This window comes from Mobula hypostoma, chromosome 4 (assembly GCF_963921235.1).
Source record: "Mobula hypostoma chromosome 4, sMobHyp1.1, whole genome shotgun sequence".
Lineage (NCBI taxonomy): Eukaryota > Metazoa > Chordata > Chondrichthyes > Myliobatiformes > Myliobatidae > Mobula > Mobula hypostoma.
Window position 1 is genome coordinate 159448712 of NC_086100.1, and position 25585 is coordinate 159474296.

General features: G+C 40.9%; 2 protein-coding genes across 7 annotated transcripts in view; one reads left to right on the top strand and one right to left on the bottom strand.

Moving 5' to 3' along the window:
• LOC134345717 (probable E3 ubiquitin-protein ligase HERC3) overlaps positions 1-15713 on the top strand; it is a 106591-nt gene extending 90878 nt beyond the window's left edge. For 3 of the 5 annotated variants that reach the window (XM_063046832.1, XM_063046831.1, XM_063046833.1), the window contains 5 exons: positions 5025-5091; positions 6842-6924; positions 8819-9002; positions 10788-10890; positions 13617-15712. In XM_063046832.1, coding sequence (XP_062902902.1) covers positions 5025-5091; positions 6842-6924; positions 8819-9002; positions 10788-10890; positions 13617-13825 — 646 coding nt within the window. In that variant the 3' untranslated portion in view covers positions 13826-15712. Of the gene's footprint in view, positions 1-5024; positions 5092-6841; positions 6925-8818; positions 9003-10787; positions 10891-13616 lie in introns of all 5 variants that reach the window. The other 2 variants (XM_063046830.1, XM_063046834.1) reach the window with 1 other exon arrangement.
• A 2399-nt stretch (positions 15714-18112) lies between these two features.
• The window catches only part of fam13a (family with sequence similarity 13 member A), a 280084-nt gene continuing 272611 nt past the window's right edge, over positions 18113-25585 (bottom strand). For both annotated transcript variants that reach the window (XM_063046842.1, XM_063046840.1), the window contains 2 exons: positions 24904-25005; positions 18113-22905 (listed from right to left, as the gene is read on the bottom strand). In XM_063046842.1, the coding sequence (XP_062902912.1) occupies positions 22782-22905; positions 24904-25005 (226 nt within the window). In that variant the 3' untranslated portion in view covers positions 18113-22781. The remainder of the gene's footprint in view (positions 22906-24903; positions 25006-25585) is intronic.

Sequence of the window (25585 nt, forward strand, 5' to 3'; positions counted from 1 at the left end):
AGTTTGAGGAAACCACAGGAAAGTTTTTGTTTCATCATTGATTCAAGTGATCTTGGTACATTATAATGAAGCATTTTCAGGTAACGTATTGATGCACAGCAATCAGACTCAGGACATCTCCAGGCAGTGAATGGGTGCCATTTATGCAGATGGTTTTGTCCTTAGTCAGAAATTTTGTAAAAAATCACTTGATAGTATAACTGTACCAACAGCATATTGTAATGAATGGCATGAAAAGCACATGAAACTGATAATGATAAGAAAGAACAATTACTAAAAGTGGAGGGAGAGAAAGAGAGAGAGAGAGAGGAAACAAGTTATGATGGTCATAGGAAAGAACATATGTATTCATATTTAATAATATTATGGGATCTTGATTGTACAATACATAATGAAGCCCATAAGTCAGACACTTGTAACCCGGGATGAGCTGTACATAGTAAGTGAAACATCTAAAGCCATATCTATTTATTCCTTTGTTAACAAGTGATCCATTTGCAAAGAGGAGCTGAGGCATGGGGTAGATAATTTGTGATGTTATTGAGTGGCAGGGCAGGCTTGAGGGGCCAACTCTTGCATTCATCTGTAAATGAACGAAGTTTTAACAGAAACTCGGCAAAGGGCGTTTTTAAGGAGGTGGGAGCAAAGGTTAAAGAGATGCAGGACAGCCTTTTAGCATGATTTTTTTTGAAAGTTTGGAAACTCTGGGGTGGAAGTTTCCGAAGTACATTGGGGATTCAGTTTGTAAATAAACAATGAAGAATGTCAGATCTAATCAGCATATTATGCTTAAAAAATTCTGGGAGACTTTCCACCTTCCGGAAAACCACATCTGCACCGGGTGCACCAAGCTGTCGCTGCACAGAGAGTGTGTGAAGGAGCTGGAGCTGCATTTCGATGACCTGTGGCTCGGACGGGAAACTGAAGAGGTGATAAATAGGAGCTACTGGAAGATAGTCAGCCCTAAGCTGCAGGAGGCAGGTAGTGGATGATTGTCAAAGAGGGAAAAGAAATGGGCAGCCGGTGTTGAGTACCCCTGTGGTCATTCCCCTCAACAGTAAGTATACTATATTGGATACTGTTGGGAGGGACAACTTACCAGGGGAAGTTCAGTGACTGGGTCTCTGGCCTTGAGGCTCAGAAAGGAAGGAGGAAGAAGAGGACTGCAATAGTGCAAGGGATTCTGTAGTTAGAGGAGTAGACACTAGATTGCGTGGACGTGACAGAGACACCCGGATGGTATGTTGTCTCCCAGGTGCCAGGGTCAGGCATGTCTCAGGTCAGGTCCACAACATTCTAAAGTGGATGGATGAGCAGCCAGAAGTCATGGTACATATTGACACCAATGACTTAGGTGGGAAAAGGGAGGAGGTCCTGAAGAGAGAATCTAAGGAGCTAGGTAGAAAGCTGGAAAGAGGACCTCCAGGGTGGAAATCTCTGGATTGCTGCCTGTGTCATGTGCTAGTGAGGGTAAGAATAGGATGATTTGGCAGATGAATGCATGACTGAGGAACTGGTGCAGGGGGCAGGGTATCAGAGTTCTGGATCACTGGGATCTCTCTGGGGAAGGGATGAGCTGTACGAAAGGGAAGGGTTACACCTAAACCTGAGGGGGACAAATATTCTTGCAGGCAAGCTTACTGAAACTGCTGGAGAGGGCTTAAACTAATTTGGCAGAGGGATAGGAAACTGTGTGATAAGGCTGAAGATGAGGTAGCTGGTGTACAAGTAGGGCCAGTGTGTAGTGAGACTGTCAGGAAGGACAAGCAGATGATAGGGCAAAATTGCAGTCAGTGGGATGAGGTGCAGTGTAACGGGGACAACATCAAAAAGGGCGGTGAATACAGGACTAAAACCGTTATATTGGAATGCGTGTAGTATATGGAATAAGGTAGATTTTGTGGTGCATTTAGAGATTGACAGGAGTGATGTGGCCATCGCTGAGTCATGGCTGAAAGAAAATTATAGTTGGGACCTGAACATCTAAGGATACACGTTGTATCTAAAGGAGAAGCAGGTAGGCAGAGGTTGTGGGGTGACTCTTTTGGTGAAAATTGAAATTTTCCTTAGAAGGAGGTGACATAGGATCGGAAGATATAGAGTTAAGAAATTCCAAGGGTGAAAAGAGCCTGATGGGAATTATATACAGGCCTCTGAACAGTAGGCAGAATGTGGACTACAGATTACGGCAGTAGACAGAAAATGCCCAAAGGACACTTATGATAGTTATGGGTTTTTCAATATGCAGGTAGATTGGGAAAATCTGGGTGGTGATGATTTTGGATCCCAAGAGAAAGAACTTGTAGAATGCCTACGAGATGGCTTTTTAGAGCAGCTTGTGGTCAAGCCCACTAAGGGATCAGCTTTTCTGGATCGGGTGTTGCGTACTGAACCAGATTTGTTTAGAGAGCTTAAGGTAAAGGAATCCTGAGGAGACTGTGAGCACAATATATAGAATTCACCCTGCAGTTTGAGAAGGTGAAGCCAAGGTCAAATGTATCCCTAGTACAGTGGATTAAAGGGTATTATAGAGACATGAGAGAATTATAAATGTTGCTTCAAGAAGGGAGGGGGTCAGAAGAAAGGAAATTATTGCCCAATTAGCCTGACCTTAGTGATTGGGAAGGCATTAGTCAAAGCTGATTGGAACGGATTATGACAGTGCAGCGATGGCTGGAGTTTCTGCCAGTAACTTGGAAGGGGCAGGGTAGATACATCCCAAAGAAGAAGTATTCTAAAGGCAGAGTGCCACAACCGTGGCTGGCAAGGAAAGTCAAACCCAACATTAAAGCAAAAGATAATAGAGGAAAAATAGTGGGAAATTAGAGGGTTGGAATGCTTTTAAAAGCAATAAGGCCAAGTAAAAATGCCATAAGGAAGGAAACGATGAAGATAAGCTATCCAATAATATCAAATGGGATACCTAAAGATTTTCCAAATATATAAAGAGTAAAAGAGAAGTGAGAGTAGGTGTCAGACCGATGGAAAATGATGCTGGAGAGGTAGTAATGGGGGACAAATTGAATTAGTGTGTAAGACTCGTTGCATCTAGTGGCATGATCTTGCAGAAGAAAGGAAATTATTGGTCAGTTAGCCTGATCTCAGTGGTTGGGAAGGCTTAACAAGTTAAAGTCAATTGTTAAGATGCGATTTTGGGATACTTGGAGGCACATGGTAAAATAGGCCCAAGTCAGAATGTCAAAGGAAAATTTTGCCTGACAGATCTCTTGGAATTGCTTGAGGAAATAACAAGCAAGATAGACAAAAGAGAATTGGTGGATGTTGGGTACTTGGGTTTTCAGAAGGCCTTTGACAAGGTTCTGCACAAGAGGCTGCTTACCAAGATAAGAGCCCGTGGTGTTACAGGAAAGATTCTAGCATGGATAAAGCATTGGCTGATTTGCAGGAGGTAAAACGTGGGAATAAAGGAAGCCTTTTCTGATTGGCTGCTGGTGTCCAGTGGTGTACAACAGTGGTCCCCAACCACCGGGCCGCGAGGAAACGATATGATTTAGCTATATGAAACGATATGAATCAGCTGCACCTTTCCTCATTCCCTGTCACGCACTGTTGAACTTGAACACCACCCCCCCCCCCCCCCGTCGGCCGGTCTGCAAGAATATCATCAATATTAAACCAGTCCGCGGTGCAAAAGAAGGTTGGGGACCCCTGGTCTACAGGGGTGAGTGTTGGGACGGATACTTTTTTTACGTTGTGGGGCAGGGAGTGTCGTAGAAGCAGGAAGGCTGTAGAAGGACTTGGATCAGGAGAATAGGCGAAGAAGTGGCAGATGGAATACAGTGTAGGAAAGTGTATGGTCATGCACTTTACAAGAAGGAATAAAAGTGTAGGCTGTTTTGTAAGTGGGAAGAAGATTCAAAAATCCAAGGTGCAAAGGGACTTGGAAGTCCTCATGCAGGATTCTATTAAGGTTAACTTGCAGTTTGAGTCGGTAGCAAGGAAGGCAGTGTTAGCATTCATTTCAAGCGTAGTGGAATATGAAAACAAAGATGTAATGCTGAGGCTTTATAAAGCATTAGTGAGTCCTCACTTGGAGAATTGTGAGCAGGTTTGGGCCCCCCATCTAAGAAATGGTGTGCTGACGTTGGAGAGGGTTCAAAGGAGGTTCACAGAAATGATTCTGGGAATGAAAGGCTTTTCATATGAGGTTTGTTTGATGGCGCTGGGCCTGTACTTGCTGGAACTTAGAGGAATGAGGGGGTCCTCATTGAAAGCTTTCAAATATTGAAAGACTTGATAGAATAGATGTAGAGAGGATATTTCCTATAGTGTGGAGGATCTAGGACCAGAGGGCACAACCTCAGAATAGAGGGACGTCCATTTAGAATGGAGATGAGAATGAATTTCTTTAGCCAGAGGGTGGTGGATCTGTGGAATTTGTTTCCACAGGTGGCTGTGGAGACCAGGTCATTGGGTATACTCACAACAGAGGTTGATAGATTCTTGATAAGTCAGGGCGTGGAAGGTTATGGGGAGAAGTCAGGAGAATAGGGGTGAGAGGGAAATTGATCAGCTATGATTAAAAATGGCTGAGGATTCTCAATGGGCCAAATAGCCCAATTTTGCTCCTGTGTCTTGTGGTCTTAAGGCCTAATAAAGGGGGTCAGTCACTTTGGACTGAGATGAGATGTCTTTGCTCAGAGTGTAGTGACTTGCTTTCCAAGGACCTTGGAGGCTGACTTATCAGATTTTTGATGATTAACAGAATTGAGAGAGATGTGTTAGTGCAGAAAAAAAGGTAAATATTGTTTTTCTGCTCCCACTTTTAATGCCTTCTAATTCAGAATTAGTCAATGTCCTCCTTGCTGTCCTGAGAAAACAGTACGTGAGGGCTGAAAGCTTGTTAACAAAGATTCTTCTTTAAAGCAGATCACACTAAGTTCTTTCTGCCTCGCATTTGTTTGATCTAAGCACCAAAATATACTCTAACAAAGTTTATATGGAGTAATGAATTTCACAAATCTATTCAGATTAGTCCTTTGATCAGATAACTTTTCTTTAAGGAGCTTGCAGGAACTGTTGGATTACCCCGATGATGATGTCGAAGAAACTTTCTGTCTCACATTTGCGGTAAGAGCTGGGGAAGATGGGTCAAATGGTGGGAGTTTAACTGGGTGTTGCTTGCTCGCTTTAATTTCCCTTGTCATTATTTCCAAAGTTTAACTAGCCAGTTAGATTGCATTTATACATAACCATTGAGCCCTGCTGAGTCTTTGTAGAGCAATCAAGTCATTCCCATTACCTGCTTTTTCAACAGCTTTGCCATACTTTCTCACACAGCTTTCTGTCCAATTCCCATTTCAGTTTATTGTATTTTTTTCCACTACCCTGTCTGTCAGTGAATTCTAGATCATACTATATGAGAAGTTTTTCTCTATTATCAGACTGAGCTATTTTGCCAGCCATCTTAAGGTCAGTGTCTTCAGGTTCTTAACCCTTCTGCCAGCAGAGACAATTTGTCCTTGTACACTTTATTTTCATATATTTTTGGAGGCTTTATCAAAGGGCTTTCAACCACCACCCCCTTTCCAATTTTTCACCTCTGCCATTCACCTAGCATGAACGTCCTCATTAGGCCCATACCAGTAGGGAAATGAAAAGATTCTTCAGTAACTTGTTGGGTGATCCTTGGTCTTCAGCCATGTTTAATTCTTTTGCAACTGATGATCAAAAGTGTTGAAAGAACATGGTTGAGAATGATGGTGTTGTCAAAATAATGCTATTTTTTTTCCTGAGTTTTTCCCAAATCAATATAGATTTACTTTTTGAACGTCTGTATATATATATTAGGTAACATTTCTCACTTGGTGAATAATTTTAATTCCTTTGAGTTCAGTTAAGATCTGGGAGGTTGAAAAGCCAGTTGCCCGAACTTAACTGGCTATTAGCTTCAGCATCAAATTGGAGGAGAAACGTTCAATCCTTGTTTTTCTAAGATCAGCCTCCATAATACCCTTCTGGTTTCTGTAAAATATGAGACATTGAAGTAATTGAGATTGTGCAGGCCTAGTTAGCTGATCCCAGTGGTGTTGGTCAGGATAATGAGAAAAGACTGAAAAGGATGGGCTTTTAACAGGAAAACTATACATTTGAGAGAGAAACTGTGAGATGGAAAGAGAGGTGGTATTTCAGAGTGTTACCTAAAATTAATTAGTGAACTTACAGGTGCACTCCAGGGTCAAAGTGAAGGTTAGGACTGATTTAAAGGAAGTTTTACATGCAACGAGATCAAACTCAAGAATGAATTTTAGGATAGTGGAGGCAAAGTCAGTGGATAATTTAATGAAGAACTGAAGGCTACAATGGTAGAATAAGGGTCTTAGAAACTTTTTTTTAATTCAAAGACAAAGCCAGCATTTAAAGCAGATTGCAATTGTTGTTGAGGAGATGGTGGTAACATGTGTTCTTGAGGTTCTGTAGTCCAAGTGGTGAAGGTTCTTCCATAAGAACGCTGGGGAGGGATGTTCAAGGTTTTGACCCAGTGATGATGAAAAAATGATGGCATGGTTACTTCCAATTTAGGATGTTATCTGACTTGGAGGAGAACTTGAAGGTGGCAATATTCCCACAATTCTCTTTCTTTTGTATCTAGAATGTAGTTGCTCCTGGTTTGAGAGGCTATTGTATCCATTTTTCTGGATGGACTTATTACAGTATCTTTTCTCACTCACTGTTTAATTGGTCTTGAGGAATAAGATGTGGTCACATTACACAGCGTCTTGAAAACACAGAAGAGCAGAACCGAGAATCATTGTCTGTAGTTTTACCATTCTCTGCACCGGTTTTAATTAACTTCTTTTCTTCTCCTTGAATTGGTCAGACTCTTCGAGAAAACTATGGAGTTACAGAGCTGCAGGAATTGGTTCCAGGAGGTAAAAGTCTACCTGTGAAGAAAGAGAACAGGTAAGACTGCTGCAGTGTTTGGAGAGTTCTGTTGGAGCGATGAATTGTGGAACTTCGTTACTTTCTGGGTGAAATAGCAAACGCTGTGCCCTATATGACCAAATATACAAATGAAACTGGGTGAAATAACACTGGACAACAAAGATTTAGCTTCTTGAATACTTTTGGGTGTATCTTATAGATTTTGGACTACCGATCATGATCACATATTACTGATCACCATGAAATTTTCCTATCATGCACCATTTTTTTGTGATCATTTTTATTTGTTATTTCAGTTCATAATTCAAGTAAATTAAAATGTTGCCCACAATGTAAGTTTTCTACATTGTCCAGGCACGCCAGTGCATGCTTAGGGAGGGTGGATGCTGCATGGCAGGACAGGTTTTAGAAAGGCTTTAAAAGAATCACGCACATACCGTTCTATGCATTGTGTTTATATGTTTAGCGGTTTGCAATCATGTTGATGCTAATGCTCCATGCGCACAGCATTTTGTGTGTGCTCATTTTAATAAAGTAAATGCATTCTCAGGAGTATGTGTGATAGCAAAATGTCTTGCCAGTGTTGCAACAGCCTCTGTACTTTCTGTTATGTTTGTGGCGAGTATGTGCTTAAATCTCAAAGACAGAGCATGACTCCACTTATTAAGAAAGCCTATGAGCTCTATTTTAGGTGTAAAATTGGCGACCAAGAGAAAGCCTGGGCCCCTCTCATTTGTTACATTCCCGTTTAGACTTCTTCCCTGCTAATCCTGGTGCTGTCAGTGCCGAGCATGGTGGAAGGTTTCACCAGGTCAGTGCGGTCTTGGAGAAATGTTATCAGGGCAAATGGAATCCATCAGTGCTGGCTAGTTATTGTTGGACACTTATGGGAGAAGCCTCAGACACAGAATGCAAATGAAAATCATCAACAAAATATTTTTAGCTTAGTTGAACTAAACAGCAGCACCGTTAAGCAAATAAACACATTATATTCAATAGAAGCTAATTTCTTGTTTCTTCAAATTCTGACGTGATACATGTAATCTGAAATTATATTTGTGTTTAGCTTCAAACGGTCCATAATAACCACAGAACAATTCAGAGGAAGCAACATTTTTATTGTCCAGTAGAACGGCTGTTTTTGCTGAGTAGGCTGAGCCTAGCGGTAAGGAAGCTGAGGGAGGACTTGTGGGAAATCTTTAACCTTATGATGGAACATTTTCACTTGTTGGAGAGTCTGAGAATAAATTATAGAAACAAAGTTGACACCAATAAAACAAAACTAAAAATGCTGAGCACGACTTGGCAGGTGAGAAAGCATCTATGGAAAGAAAAACAGTGAATGTTTTCCAGTCTAGGATCTTTCATCAGAATATTGGCATGAAGTGGAGGGACAAGATAGAAAGTGCATCCAGATCCACGTGCATCTCCTTCCATCAGTACCAGAGCAGAGTGCAGAATCAGTGTGCAAAGTGTATCTTTTTTGTACAAGTGCTGCACTTCAAATACGTTTAGTAAAACACTTAAAGAGGCAACACTTAGATGGTTATGGTTGTAATCTGCAGTTTTATGATTTTTCACCATAGCGTGGTGGGGATGTGCAACTTGCCATCTGCACAAATACATATCAGGGGAAGCTGTAAGGAGATAGTAAAGATGGGTTCGACTAGATTGTACTGATTTTTAGGCAGTTGTCTGTAACGTATTGAACTGAGCACCTGGATGCCCTTTGTATCTGGCCCCTCTGTTTGATGCCAACCTTAGCTGGGACATTTCAGACCTGATGTAGGCTTTTGACCCAAAACATTAACAATTCTTGCCTCCACATATGCTGTTTGATCTGCTGAGTTACTTCAGCAGAGTGTTCATTGCTCACTTTTAATCCTTGTTGGTAACTTCTGTTGGCCCTCAGGAAGGAATTTGTTCAAGCCTACGTAGAGTACATCTTCAACACCTCTGTCCAGGAACTGTTCTCTGCTTTCTCCAGTGGTTTTCTAAAGGTCTGTGGAGGGAAGGTTCTGCAGCTCTTCCAGCCCAGTGAGCTGATGGCCATGGTGGTAGGAAACACCAGCTACAACTGGAAAGAGCTGGAGATGGTAAGAACTCTCAATGAGCACAGAGGCTAATTCCCTTCTCTGGTACTTCATAGAATGTCCCTATGCAAACGCCAACCTTGAGCAAAGAGCAGAGGGGGGAAAGCAGAGCTGAGATTATTTATTTATGTATTTATTGAGATACAGCATGGAGTAGGCCCTTCTGGCCTATTGAGCCCTGCTGCCCAGCAACCCCTGACTTAACCCTAGCCTAATTACGGAACAATTTACAATAAATTATTAACCTACCAACTGGTACTTCTTTGGACTGTGGGTAGAAACCAGAGCACCTGGAAGAAACCCATGCGGTCACGGGGAGAATGTACAAACTCCTTATAGGTAACAGTGGGAATTTTCATTAAGGAGGAGTTCACTTTGGGAATGTAGAAGTTATTGTCAGGCTCAGCAATGGCTAGTTCTTTCAAGAAATATAATTCCCAGTTGAAAATGAGCACAAGGAGAGAATTGAAACCAAAGTACTCTGGACATTATAGTAGAAACTCTGTTCCTTTACGCAGAAAGAGGTACATGACTGTAACCTTGCACAAACAGGTCAAGTAGCGGAAAGCCTCCAGAACAGAGTGGAACAAGGTGTCATTTGGCACTCTGTTCAAGAAAGCCCAATTTTAAAACTTCTCGGTGAGGAAAAAGCAGACTGCGTCTGCTAAAAAATTTAAAGAGTCTTTATAAAAAAAATCTCATTCTGTTTTGGTTTTTAGTTTATGTGGTGTTATTGATCAACCACTAGAGGGTAATAGAGAGCTTTATGGGACAATAAAAGGTGTCAAGGGCAAGAATTGACCTTGAAAGGAAAGGGGATCATTTTAAATTAGATGTTCCAATCCACTTAATATCTGATGTACACTTAAAATTTATTTTATAATAGATGTATGTGTTTAACAGCAACAAATGGTCACAATCCACTGTATGTGTGAGATTGTACGTGTGTGTTTTTGCATGTGTTTGTGATACGTGCGTCTGCATGACTAGGGGTGTGTGTGTGAGAGAGAGAGAGAGAAAGAAATGTATATTTATTATTGTGTACTTATGCCATAATGTATTTACTGCAACAGATATTCCAGGGTAATTTGCAATGCTATTACCAAACAAAATGTGTCAGACCACAATGAGACAGTAGTGCAGAGAACCAGAAGAGCTTTACAGAGTATTTTAAAAAGAGTGAATTTCAGAGCTTAGGCCTTGGTTGTTATGCGTGCAGCCAGTCAATGCTGGGTGACACATTAAATGTTAAATTCTGTCAATGGTGGCTTTGTCTTCAATTGAAAACTAAAATTGATGGATTGCTAATACCTGGTATATTTAGAAGAACAGGAGGGGATTGCAGAGGTGAGGAACTGTGGAGGATGAGAATTTTAATGGGCCAAATGGCCTAATTCTGTTCCTATGTTTAATGGTCTTATGAACTTAATATGAAGTTGTCGGTCAACCAGGTCCTAGTGGAGGTCACCAATCAGGGATAATGGATAAATGAGTTTTAGGAGACTTGAAAGTTAGAGAGGGTGTAATGCTGGCGAGAAGAGAATTTGGATATTCAGTTCTAAAGGTAACAACCGCCTGATTAAGGGTTTCAACAGCAGCATACATTAGATACTTATCTGTGTGTGAGTACCTGTATGCATGAGCTTGTGTGTATATGTCTCTATAATTGTGTGTGTGTGTGATTGTGGATGTTTGCCTATGAGTGTGAGAGTGTGTGTCTGTGTATGGGCGCTAAAGATCTCGGAACTGTACAATTTATTCACAAAATACTTTGTTTTCTCTTGCTAGAGTGCAATATACAAAGCTGATTACCATCCTGCACATCCGACTATAAAATTATTTTGGGAGGTTTTCCATGAGTTTCCATTGGAAAAAAAGAAGCTTTTTCTGTGTAAGTGTAGATCTTTTCATGTAAACACGATCTTGCTGGGGATTGACCATCTCATTGCAACTATGGCATTTTTGATGGTTGAACAGATTGGGAAGCTAGGATTTTCTTCCCACATTGGAATTTACCTTTCCTGTCCAACCAGGCAGTTCTAAGGTGCTGAATTCATGTGACTTGGTTTAAGTCCCAAAGCTACTGAGGCAGATAAAAATAGAAAATCTAGGAAGGACTCAGCAAATCAGTCACATCCATGGAAAGAGAAATAGGGTTCATCTTTCAGTTCCAGAATCTTTTATCAGAATTGAGAAACCTTTTTCTTGCATTTTCTGTTTTTACTTAAGGTTTCCATCATCTGAAGTTTTTGTTTTATTATGATTTATATGTCTTGGAGTCCCTGGAACCTCCCGGTTCATGATCAGCATTAGTAAAGTCCTTTGACTCTCTAGTTGGGACATGTTACAGCTATACAAGATGTTGGTGAGCCCACACTTAAATTATTTTGAGCAATTATGATCACCTAGCTACAGGAAAGATGCTCGTAAACTGGAAGGGATGTAGAAAGGATTTGCAAGGGTGTTGCTTGGGACTGGAGGGCTTGGGTTAATGGAGAACCTGGACTGACTGGGGCTGTTTCCTCTGGAACACAGGATAAGGAGTGACCTCATAAAACTATATAAAATGTGAGGGACATAGATAAGGTGAATAGTCACAGTTTTTCTTCCAGGGAAGGGAAATCTAAAACTAAATGTGTAGGTTTCAGGTGCGAGGGGAAGGAATTATGGGAACCTGAGGGGCAAGTTTTTAAGATGCAGAAAATACTGAATGAGTTTCCAGAGGAAGTGATAGAGCTGGTACTATTACAAGGTTTAAAGTACATTTAGACAGGTACTTGGATAGAAAAGGTTTAATGGCATAAAAGCCAAAAGCAGGCAGTGGGATTATGTTAGGTGGGCATCTTGGTCAACATGGACAAGTTGGGCTTGTATGAATGAGCATGAATCATGTGGAAAGCTCTAAACTGCCTTCACCTAGGCCAGTTCCTTTCTGTGACCCTGGCCATTTTTTTTTTAGATGCACCATAGAAAGCATCTAATATGGGAGCATTACAACTTGGCAACTGCTCTGCCTTAGACTGAAGGAAACTGCAAAGAGTTGTGGACACAGCTCTGCACATCTTGAAAGCCAGCCTCCCCTACACGAACTCTGTCTATGTTTCTTATTGCTTGGTAAAGCAGACAACATAGTCAAAGACCCGTCCCATTCCAGACATTCTCCCTTCTCCACCTTCCCATCAGGCAGAAGATACAAAAGCCTTAAAACACATGCTGACAGGTTCAAAGACTGCTTCAGTCCAAGATTATTGTACAGATCTCCTTGTATGATAAGGTGGACACTTGACCACAGTCTATCTCACCATGGTCTTTCCCCTTATCGTCTGCATGCACTGCATTTCTTTCTGTAACGATAACTTTCTGTTATGGCTTTTCCCTTGTACTTCCTCAATGCATTGATGTGATGAATGGCATGTAAAATAAATTTTCACAGTACCTCAGTACATGTGATAAAAATAAAGAAATCGCCAGCACAAGAAATTCTGCAGATGCTGGAAATCACTAATTTCCAATCTTTCTCTAAGTAGCCTGATGAATGCTGGGGGTGTAACGGAAGGTGCCCTTACACTACTGGCCATTATTTCTCATAGATTTTTTGCATATTGGAGCATGATTTTATTTGTTTCCCTGTTCACAGGTGCTGTCTGATCTGCTGTGCATTCTTTTTATATTTCAGATTTCCAGCACCTGTGTTATTTATGTTTTAATCACTAGTTGGTCAGTTCTGCTGTGCATAATTGACAAAAATTGTTAGTTAAGATCCACCTCCTTGCTATCGTTTTAAAACCATAATTTTGCCTTTCCCAAATGTCATGGTTTTAGCTGTGTTATCTCTTAACATTCAATCCTCACAGCAGCCTGTCCGTAGGTTACCTTAAAGCACTTTACAGTGAGTGAATAACTGTTGGAACTGTGTTCTCTGAAGCAGGCACAGTTCTCTTGATACTTACTGAGTGTTGTAGTGGATACCTGGTAATTAGAGGTGTGAGAACTTTACATCCACCTGGGGAATGGTAGGAAGTCCAGGTCTGCTGGGATATCTGGGCTCAGGTCTTTGAAATGTGTCATAAGTCAGAGGTGAGATCGATGACATTGGAGCTAAGGCTTACTTCAGCCCTCTGACTTCTAGATGTGCTTTTCAGCTATCTTTATCATCCCTGGAAGGAAAGACTTAATGTGTCAGGAACATTTGATGTCCTTGGGCCTGTAACTGGATGGAGTTCAGAAAGTGATGGGGAGAGCACATTGAAACATAACAAATGCCAAAGGTCCTGGGTAGAGTGGACATATTGAGGATGTTTCCATTAGGAGAGTCTAGGATCTGAGGACACAGCCTCAGAATAAAGGGACATCCCTTAGAACTGTGAAGAGGAGGAACTTTTTCAACCAGAGGGTGATGAATCTGCAGAATTTCTACAGAAAGATGTGGGGGTCAAGTCATTGAGTGTATTTAAGGCAAAGATTGATTAATAAGGTGAGAGCTTGTGTGTTACATAGAGAAGTTGGGAAAATGGGGTTGAAAACAATGAGTCCTGATTTAATGATAGAGCAAACTTGATAGGCTACATTGCCTTATTTTCATCGAACGGTCTTATGAATGTCTCTTTCTTCCTGTAGTATTTCTGACTGGCAGTGACCGCATTCCCATTTATGGAATGGCAAGTATCCGGATGACCATTCAGCCAACAGCTGGAGGGGACCGCTACCTCCCGGTGGCTCATACCTGCTATAACCTCCTGGATCTCCCCAAGTACCAGAGTAAAGCAATACTGAGCAGCAAACTCACTCAGGCTATAGACCATCATGAGGGTTTTAGCTTAGTATGAGAGGAATTCCATTATTTTCCTTTTCTGTACAAGGGTATATATCGATTCAATAAGCACTTTATTATTAGAGACTATTTTGCAAAATTCAGTCTCATTCCTTGTTTTAAAAGATTATTTTATAATATCATCATTTGGCTATAAGGGTATGTTTAAAACACCTCTTTTTTCAATGCTGCGGAGTATATAACTTTCAGCATTAATTTCAGTTGGAATGTTGCCAGTTTTACTTGATGTATTGAATGAGGAGAATTGATTGGATGTTTGGCTTATCAGTCTCACAAGTTTTAATGATGCTTCCTTGAGTTGTTGGACTCTCTGAATGGTACACAACCAAAGAATGGCCTTGAATGTTATTGGCGCTTGCCTACTTTTTTGAAAATCTGAACACTTGCTACAAGTCAAAAGTGCAGTTGGTGGTGGCCAAACTATACAAAAAGCAAGAGTTACACAGTGGGTCGGGCAACATCTGTGGAGGGAAATGGACAATGGACATTTCAGGTTGAGACCTTTCATCCAGATTGAAAGATAGAGAAGAGATAGCCATGCAACCCAAAATATTGACTGTCCACCTCCCTTCACAGATGCTGCCTTACCTGCTTTTTGTGTGTTGCTCCAGATTCCAGCATCTGTAGCCTCTCCTTTTAAAAGTGGCACAAATATAGGTGCCCTGGGACCATACCTGATAACCAGTGCGAGGTAGGCCCTTTGTATATGGACTTAAAGTGCACTTTTGAGGTCCTCCTTTCAACAACATTGCGTAGTCTTGAGGTGGACAGAGAATGAGGCTGACTTGAGCCAGTGCAGAGGCCACTGGATGTTACTGTCAATAACTTGGTTAGGTAAAGACTGGCCTGAATGTGAAGGAAAAGAGAACTGCCTGACACTCGCATACATTGCCACTGCTTCCATGGCCCTGCTCATCACCGACATGCACCTTCATAACCCCGAGCTCCTGCTCCTTTGCTGACTTATCCAGCTTCCGCCTGTGATGTCTCAGAGCAGTGTGGCTCATGTGAATGTGTTTGTCGCCCCAGTCTCGAGACCACCTTGGACCCACCTTCCCAGGCCGCAGGGTAGCTGTAGGGTGGTAGACACGCAAAATCTGGACTTGGGCGCTGGTGGTTCCAGGAGTGGATTGCCAGGATGTCTCAGGGAGTTACAGCCTCTCACCTCTACACCACACCTAGTGCCAGGGCGGAGGGTGATGAAGAAAATGCACGAAAAGCAGTGGGTTTCCGCTCCCCTGCATCACCTCAGTTTCTTGCAGCCACACTGCACTCAGTCTCCAAGGACCGATTCGATTCCCCATGTACTGCACCAGACCATCGAAAGATTACTTATCATTACATTTAAAGTGCAGCTTTTAACTAAGCGCTGTGGAATTCTTAATTGTAAAGGGAAAATATCTGTATGTGAACACAATATAATAAGCTGCCTTTATTCTGTTTTCATGGTGTAACAAATGCTTTTTGAGTACAACGTAACAGCTGCATTAAGAGCATGTTTGGAACCCTTTGTCCTATTATACAATGAAATAGTATCTGATGCAGCTAATTGCAGCCTCACTGAAATCTTTGCAAAGTATGTTCAGTGTTTGTACAGATCTTTTAGTTAGAGAGGACTTGAGTAGAATTGTGACCTATTTCTGTCTTTCACGGCCAGATTAGTTACTGTTTCTTTCTACTTTCTGATTTTCCACAAGATAAAGCTCCTGATTAAAATCTGGCTGTCAGTGTGTACTTATTTTTAACAATGTCAGACTTTTTAAACAATAAATAAAGCCAAAAAGTTTGTTGCTCAGTTTTCTAGATATACTTCTCCTGTTGGATTTTCATTTTCCTTCGACAAGTCAAGGTGCAAGAGCTCATAGCATATTCAAATGAGAGTGATTTTGTTCCCAATTCAAAGCCACGTGTGTTGACATTGTATTTCTATGTCAACGTCTTGGTATGGCAACTGCTCATGGAACGTGATGTTGCAGTTACAGCCTTCTACCACAGGGGGATCTGTGGCACCACTGCAGATGGACGATGGAAGAGTACGTACAAATTTTTATCCCTATGTACCTGTAAGACCATTATCACTGTGTTTTATTTGGGACACTTGCTGTTGGTATATTGGTTATCTTTCAGTTGATACTAAGTACTTTATGTCCTCCTGATAGGCAAGATTTTTAAAACTCTTTTATAATACATGGAGTAGTTCTTTGAACAGTAATTCACAGGGTAGGGGACAGATATTTATAGTCCATTCCTGATACCCCCCCAGGCTGATTGGCATGTTTTGCTATTTGGCAGGCAACTGAATAGGCCCACTACATTGACGTTTGGAGTCACAAATAGGCCAACACACATAGGAACCATGGTTTTCTTCCACTGGACGAGCAGTTTAGATTGGTTTGCTTCAACAATCTGGTAATTAAACTGAGTCATGCAGCAGAGCGCAGGCCCTTCTGCCCACTGTTTCTGTGCCAACTATCAGGCATTCATTTCCACCAAATCCACTTTTCTTCCCACATACCCCTCAAATGCAATCAATCCCCAGATCCAACCTTGGGTCGGTTTACAGCAGTCGTTAACCTACCAACACCTTTGAGATGCAAGAGAAAAACCAAGCACCCAAGGGAAACACACTTTCCCGTGGAGAACATGCAAACTCCACCCAGGCAACACTGGAGATTAGCATCAAACCTGGAGTTGTGAAGCAGCAGATGTACAGATCAGTGCCACTTTTCTGATGGATGCATTCATTTACTTGAATTTAAACGGTGCTATTTGAACTTGCACGTGTATGTCATTGGGTTAGGTGGCTGGGTTACTGGTGGAGCTACTGCAGAGCCCAGCATGGTGTTAAGCCTTGAGTTTCTCTGCTATCCTTGGTGAGTAGACATTAACTTACAAATTCCATCCCTTCAGTATGCTTAGAAACTAATCACAGCTTGATGCTATAGGAGAGGCAAGCTCCACCAAGATTCAGCTCCTGGTTGCCACCTGTGGACGTTTGGTGAGTAATGTAGATCTTTTCAGCTGGTCAGGCAGCATCTGTGAAAAGCAAAATAGTCCACATTCCTACCATCCTTCATCAGTGAATTCCAACTTCATTAATTGGGCTGTTGAGGTCAAGAGCAACAAAGGAACTGGAGCTCCATAACACTATGGTTAGACCACATACTGTGTTCAGTTCTGGGCACTCATTACAGGAAGGGTGTGGAAGCTTTAGAGAGGGTTTACGGGAGATTTACCAGGATGCTGCATGGATTAGGGTACATATTTTATGAGGAAGAGTTAAACAAGGTCAGATTTTTCTCTTGATGAAAGGCAACGATAGAGATGTATGAGATTATGAGAGGCATAGATAGAGTGGACATCCAGCACTTTTTTGCCAGGGCAACACTGGCTAATGCCAGAACGCATGTGTTTTAAGGTGAGTGGAGGAAAGTTTAGAGGAGATATCGGGGTTTTTTTTTAAAGAGCACGGTGTTTGCTTGGAATGCAGTGCCAGGGGTGATGTTAGAAGCCAAATAACATAGGGACATTGAAAACAAGGTACATTAGGTAAATTAGGTACATGGATGTAAGAACATTGGAGGGCATCACACAAAATGCTGGAGGATTTCAGCATGGCAGGCAATGTAGGTGTTAAGTTGATCATGAAGTACATTTATATACATCAGCACAACACTGTATGCCTAAGGGTTTATACCTTGTACTATTCTATATTCAATATTAAAGGCTCACAGACCCAAAACACCGATTTCTCTTTCCACAGCTGCTGCTTGACCTGCTGAGATTTTCCTGTTTTCCTTGTTCCAGATTTTCAACATCTGCAGCTTTATTTTCAATAGGTGGATTTTGTTTAGAAGAATTGCAGAATAAGGGTATGATTATGCGGACAAGTAGCAGGACTCAAGTCAACTTGATGACTTGTTGTGAGGGGTGGGGGTATGGTTGGAACTATATTAGAATATTATAAAGTTTTTGAAAAGAACAGGCCATTCAGTGCGACAAAGCTTGTCAAATTCCTATTCAATAGGGATTGATCCAAATTTACAATTGAGATATAATTACTGTGATTAAGAGATTATATTTAAATAGGTTAGATATATTTAAATATAGAGGGCAAGGTCTAAATGTGGGCAAATGGGATTATAAATTGGCCAAATGCTGGGCTAATTGGTGTACAACGCTGTCATTCTATGAGTAAAGTGCAAAATACTCAGTTGAATTGGAAATCTGAAGGGATTAGTTATGTTAGGGATTAGATATGTTACTATTTTCTGAGTTCTTTAAAAGCTCATAATTTTCTTTGCCATTCATTTCTTGCTAAATCAAACACAAATAAAACAATTTATTTGCAGCAAAAATATTATATTTTCTGTTATATAAAATACAATCACTTTCATGTACAAAAATGTACATATCCATAGTTTTCCATTCTCAGTGTCTACATTCAAAGATCAACTTTAACACCGGCAAAGTCAGTTTCTTAATGTTTCTTCCCGTAAGCACTGACCCAGTGCCACGGGCATCTTGCAGACTGGGACAGTCTTTCAGTGAGTTGAGCGAGCACAAACACACACCCACAACGGCCTAAGTGAGAAAAGTTGAGCCAGAGAGACCAAAGCATGTAAAGGCCATCAATGTGATCACACGGGCAGAACACATGGATGTTAACAATAACAATTCAGTCTTACATTTAATGTGAGCTGAGTCCAAAATGTTACTGCATCTCCAGTTTATATTAGCCCAGGGCTGAATTTGATTGCTTTTTCACAGTGTGCTATTTAAAATGGTTCTTCAGAAAATCCTTGGAACACTGTAAGCTTTAAGTCAACTGTTACAATCTTAAAAGGTTTCAGATTGGAAGCAGATCATCTTTTTTAGTAATAAATGATGACTGACTGTGTACCTTATTAGCAGAACTTCCTGCAGGTTTTTCTTTCTTTAGTACTGAAAACATTATTGCAGACTTGTTCATACCCAGTAAGAGAGGGTTAGCATGTGTGCCATTTTAAAGTGGGATTTGAGAGAGCAGATAACTGAGTAAATGAAGTGTGAATGTAATTCTGTCCCACATCTAGTTTCACATTATGCCCCAACTTTAATATATTTTCATTAAAACTGTGATTACTACAAGGCATTGCTGAAACTCTTAGTAAAACACTGAAACTATGACCTCCTACCAGCACACAGAAAAGGATATAAACTTTACGCGTTCCTGTTATAAATGGACAAAAAAAATTATAAAGGTAGAAAAAGAGAAGACACATGCATGGCAAAGGATTTTCTTAATGTGGGGGCTGTAGCTTTAAATATCATCATAAGGTTATGCTAACTCAGAAGCCATTCAAATCTGCTCAGGCCACAGCTTGAACAGCATCACTTTCCATCCACTTGTCTTTTTTCAATCTTGGTCCTTTTCCCAATGAAACTCTCCCCAAATCCCAGATTTCTGCATGCATGGGGAAAGTTACTGATTTCACTAGTCACAGGTAGACTGCATGAAAACAGACCCTTTGGCCCAACTATTCTATGCAGACTAAGTTTCCTACTTGAGCTAACCCCACTACTAATGCAATGCTTCTGTAATTTCAAAGAATTCCATGCATGTAACAAGAACTGTTAAACATATTGTTGCAAGTGTCTGTTAACTGTAAAAAGATGGGGCATCTTGTGGAATAAAGTAGACATCAACACAATTAGGGGTTGACATCTTTTCTTCCCAAAGCTTTACATGAGGGTTTTGTTAATTCAATCATCCACAACTTTAACAATGTCGCTCTGATACCTGACACTGCCCATCTCTTTCAGGGACATCTCTAGATACCCAACTGCCCAAGTCACTCAGTCAGGTATATCTTTAGATATCTGACCTGACTCTGTCCTCCTCTCTGTTGAGGATTGCCAGATGTGCCCATATCCCACATACCGGGATATGTGAATGTGCTGTCCCTGTAGATATTGAATAGGTTCATAGGGGTATGGGCATTGGTAGGTTCAATGCCCATAAGGACTCATAATCAAAACTGCCATTTCTGCTATGCAGAACAGAGAGCTGGTCTGGCATTGAGTAATCTAAATAACGATGCTCTCAACAGGGTTCAGCTGCGTTTGTGCTGTTTCATCTGTCATAAATGGCTGTACTGTCAGAGTTTGTAATCAGACAACTGGAAGTGAATTCAAATTTCTGTCCCTTATTGATTTAATTCTGCCAAACTTGTTCTTGAGCCTCATAAAACAAAATTCCATTCTGTGGATTGCAGAGATCAAATACACATCAGTTCATTGTCATTAATATATCTAGGTGTTTCCCTTGCCCTTTAATTCTTTGGAAATCTGGTCTTTTTGTAACCAAAAGCCCATCCAACCTGTTCAAAATAGGCCTGGCTCAATTAATGGTGGACTATGCATTATAATCTATTACGCTTGCTCAGAATGCATTTGTAAACCCGAGGTACAAGTTATATAAATTGTTTTGCCTGGAAAAGAATGCTGAATTGCCTGTTTTGACCCATGAAGCAAATGCAGAAGATCTGCTCTGTTAGAGCTCCGATTATCAAACCCCCGCTGTACCTGTAAAACCTCAAACAGGTTCGTACTCAGAATCACATGAAATTCCTCTTACCATTTCAAAAAAAGACACAGATATATTTTCTTACAGGTCCACAAAATGATCAGAAAGAGGAATTTCATCCAGATATGGTTAAAGGTCTTGCAAACCTGCTGCTTTAAGAGATTTGCTTGAAAACTGGCACCAAAAAATACAGTAGCTTCTTTGATGTCAAATGAAAACCAATCCCTCAACTGTCTACATCTTACTGCACCCATGCATGTAAATGCTTGTTCCACACAATAAAGGCTTGCCTATATTATATGAACCATCTCAACTAGCTACATAAAGTAACTATCCTAATAGCTTAGGGCACAATAGGGAAATTTCTGATGCAACTGGGCTTCTAATGAGGAATTTTAATGGAAATTAATAAGAGACATGAAGGGAAAATGAAGTCAGATGGTCAGGGAATAATTCAACCAAGATCTGCAAGAACAACCTTCCTGACCGCAGCTCTTCAATTTTATTTATGTGGCTATGTAACCCAAAACCCAAAGTTCTTTTAAATTTGTGATGCTGAATGTGTGTATTTCTGTAAAAACATCAGCTTTCAATTACATAGCACAATTAATACCTGAAAACCTGCTGTGGTGCACAAATCTAATTGTGGCTCTTTCTTAGGTGAGAAGGACAATATGTTATTGAATGGAGGAGGGTGTTACCCAATTTAGATTATACAGGGGTTAGAATTTAGGATCAAATGCATTGGAATTAATTGGGAGACTGTTGAGAAAAACTGAGCAGGGCATTCAAACCCACCTTGAATCCTGTGAACAGAGTCCTTAATCAACACATCTATACTGCAGTGTTTGGCTTCCACTCAACCACCTAGTTACCTTGTTAAGATTTTGTATTCTCAGATCAGGGCTCTCTGACAATCTCCTGGGGCTCTCCCATCAGCCCAAGGTGGTTACTTACATACATTGCCTCCCTAGCGTCTAGCGTTAGAAGTTCATGTCCTTAGTCACTCTTGTTAAAATGCAAAGCAGCAGTGACCGAATACAGTACTCTGCTTCCGAAATTCAGCTCCATTAACTTCAGTGGAGTGCCACTGCCATGAAGGATGAAGAGCAAATCTCTACTTTTGTGCTTTGGGTGTGAAACGCCCACGTTTACATTATAGAAACATAGAAACATAGAAAATAGGTGCAGGAGTAGGCCATTCGAGCCAGAATTATGAGACAGAATGACTGGAGACACGAGATAACAAGTTCAGCAGGTGATATGCTCTTCTCCATTCTTGACCCAAGGAAAGAAATTAGCTGATTTTTTACTAAATTTAGTAGCCCGCTTTGCAAAGCTTTGGATACTGATAAGCTTGTGACGGTACAACATTATTAATCATCCTTTGGTTGGATTGGTGGAGTAAAATACCATTAGTACAGTATGGATATTGACTCAAGAATTATTTTTGCCTCTAACAAACAGAAAATCAGTGTTGAGAGTGCTAACTCTGATAACGCTGAAGCAATTTTATATAGTCAGAGGAACCAGCAATGAGGGATGCTGGAGCTCCATACACTCTGCGGATAGTGGGTTATAAAGCCACTGCATTTCACAATTAATCCGCATGTAAAAGGTAAGGCTCTTTACCTTCAGTTATTATCAAACACCCAAGTTCTCCAGAAAATGTGCAACTTCTGCCTCCATCCCAACCCTGACATTTTAATCTATGATTTCCACAAGCATGTAAGATCAGTTAGTATCTAAAAAGCACAGGATGCAATTTCATTTTCTTCTAAAATAAAAGCCGCACACACATATTGGGATTCAATGCAGTATTCATTCAATTGATTGTCTTTTTGGTAAGCGTTATTAAAACATCCCACAAAGCAAAAAAAAACCTTTTAATGGAGAATTGATAAATGTTGCCTATAAATTTAGTTCAATTATATCACTTGAGAGCTGTACATTTCCTGTAGGAATTCTTTCATACTTTTAAAGACATTGAGAACCAGCCCCTGGGTTCTTGTGTTATTTGTTATCCAGGCCACAATCCATGTGGTCATACATCTGGCCTCAAAGCATTGGCATAGTCTAATGTAATCAGCTGTAGGTCAGAGTTCATTCTGTGATCAGAGGTTTGCGGTGCAGAGGGTAATCAAAGATTGAGGGATATTTTTTATCCACTCTCTAGGAAAGGATGAGACGAATCCCAATCCCTTCAGATTAACCTTTCCTTAAAAGCACAGGTGGTGGTGTATGGCAGTTCCTCTTGGTTACAGTCTCACTGCCACTGGACACCTTTCACTGGAGAGAAGCCAGCACATCTCCTCGTCATCATAGCAGGACCTTTCGCTAAAGGACAGAGGCAATGAACAGTTACCATGGTGTCCCTGCATATTCATATGACCTTTGATGAATCTTGCTTGCTTATGAGCACTTCCAGGAGTTTCAGTTTGGCCTTGACGTGCTTGTATTCATTATATTCCTCAGCCATGGGTTCTCGATCTTCCTTCTGCACATTTCTATCCAAAGAAAAAGAGAAGTGTGAAGGAGCAGGAAAGGAATTTTACATTTTGCAATACCAGCACCCCCACCCCCCATGTCTTACCTCTTCTACCTTGATGCTCCTCTAACAGAAGGCATAAACAACTTCCCTTTTTACATCATCATTCACATCTGCCCAAACTGATCCCCAGACATTTTCTGGCCATTGTTCTCAATTTGAATTATACAACGTGGAAATGGTCCACCACGTGCACACCAAGCAGTGGGCACCCATCCATATTAATCCCATTTTCCAGCTCCTGGCCCACCTTCTATGCTTAGCTCATCCAAATGCTCACTTAGAACTTCTTAAACATGGTCAATGACTGCTTCCACCACTCTCTTGGGCTAATGGTCACTTTTCCCAGGTTCTCAGCAATACACAGAAGTTTTTATTTATGAAGTGAAATTTGCACCCCTTACATTCTGTTGTGTCAAATTTTGTTTAAGTTAACATCAAGGGATTATCTTGGGACATTTTCCTGTGATAAGGATGGCAGGAGAATCAGAGATCTGAGAGTGAACCTACTGTGTTCAGGTACAGATTCTTCACCTCTGCCATCAGTTTTCTGAATGGACAATGAACCCATGAACACTACCTCACTATTTTATTTTTCTCTCTTTTTGCACTACCAGTACACTATTTCTTATTGCAATTTATACTGTAGATTTTTTATTATGTATTGCAATGTACTGTTGCTGCAAAATAACAAATTTCAGGACTAAATTAACCTGATTTATGAATGTTACTTGGCTTCTGGGAACAAATTACAGGAGCATGGGCTCAGTAATGAAGTGTGCTATCCTGTACATTGCCTCGATTACTCATGTATCCTGGGCCCAACATATTGATGTAATGATGAAGAAAGCATGCCAGCAGCTATACTTCATTACGATGTATCACCCAAAACTCTAGCAAACTTCTACAGATGTACCATGGGGAGCATTCTGTCTGGCTGCATCACTGCCTGGTATGGAGACCCCGGAGCACAGGATCAAAAGCAGCTGCAGGGGGTTGTAAAGTCAGCCATCTCCATCATGGGCACCAGGCTGCCCACCACTGGGGGCATCTTCAAAATGAGGCATCCATCATTAAATTCCTTCACTATCCATGACATGCTATCTTCTCATTACTACCATCAGGATGGGAGGTACAGGAGCCTAAGGATGCCCAATGTTTTAGGTACAGCTTCTTTCTCTCCATCATTAGATTCTGAATGGTCCATCAACCATGAACACTACCTCAATATTTTGCTCTCTTTTTGCACTAATTATTATTTTATATTTCTCATTGTAATGTATGGTCATTTTTTATGCATTGCACTGTACTGCTGTCACAAAACAACCAATTTCATGATATACGTCATGATAATAAACCTATGATTCCAAAGGCTGAAGACATCTGGAGCTGAAAGACGGGCACAGTAATGTTAGTATTCTCCCCAAGACCCATAGGCTGGAACTTCACCTGGCACACGTGCAGGTGAGATATTGGGTGATCTAGTTCATCCGTGCCATCGGATGCACACATTTCTATCTGACAATATCTACTGTGCCCCAGAGACACAAAGTAGTGCAGATCCCGGAATATGGAGCAGGAAACAAGTCCAGACAAAGGGCCTTGACCCAACATGCCTACTGTCTACTTCCTTCCAAAGGTGCTGTCGGACCCACTGAGTTCCTCCAACAGCTTATTTCTTGTCCCAATAAATTTATCATATCTGTGCATCAAATCTGGAGAACTCCCAAATACATTCTGGTTTACTCTGGTTCACTGAACAGAGATCTAGCTCTTTGTTTTGATCTTAATCTATTTCTGGACTGCTTAAATTGTTGGCACCTAAAATTCCTACATCTTGCTGATCTGAGTTTTAGCTTTTTGATTCAAGAGGCAAACAAGCATTCTACCACAGTTAATTTGTTTAACAAATAGCCACTATTATTTTCATAAATGTTCAAATGAAAAATCAACCAACCTTCCATTTTCCTGGAAAAAAGTGTCTTCAAAATCCCTCAGGGTTTTGCGAAGTCGCTTTTTGTCAGCTCTTGCTTCTTGCAACTGTTCCAAGAGTTCAGGCCTGGGAATGCAGGATGAAATGTCAGCCCAGAAACATTAGATTGTGTTGAAATACTGAAAGAGTTACAACTTTCACTGCAAGATACACTGGCATGTCATCCAAGAATATTGTGTTCAGATCTCTGATGTGGGGTAAACAACACAGAAAGAATTCATATTGATAGAGCAACTGTGAAACACGGGGTTGGGCATTTGATTCAGGGTGTAGCTGAGGTCTCATTTGGCCCTGAGCGCAGGATAAAACTGGATTTGACAAGAATAGTCAGCAGGAATGCAAAGAGCCCGATGATTGCGATGCCACTGATTTTCTACTGAATGGGGTTTTGTCATTGATCATTCAATGAGGCAAACAATTTTTTAAAAAGTATTTCAGACACCTTTCACATCTCCCCGAAAGTGGCTGCACACAAGTTGATTGGGTGGTAAAGAAAGCAAATAGCATGCTTGCTGTTAACTAGCCGGGGCAGTGAATTCAAAAGTGAGGAAGTCATGTTGCAGCTTCATAAAACTCTGGTTTGCCTGTATCTGGAATATCGCATCTAGTTCTGGTCATTCCATTATAGAAAGGATGCGGAGACTTT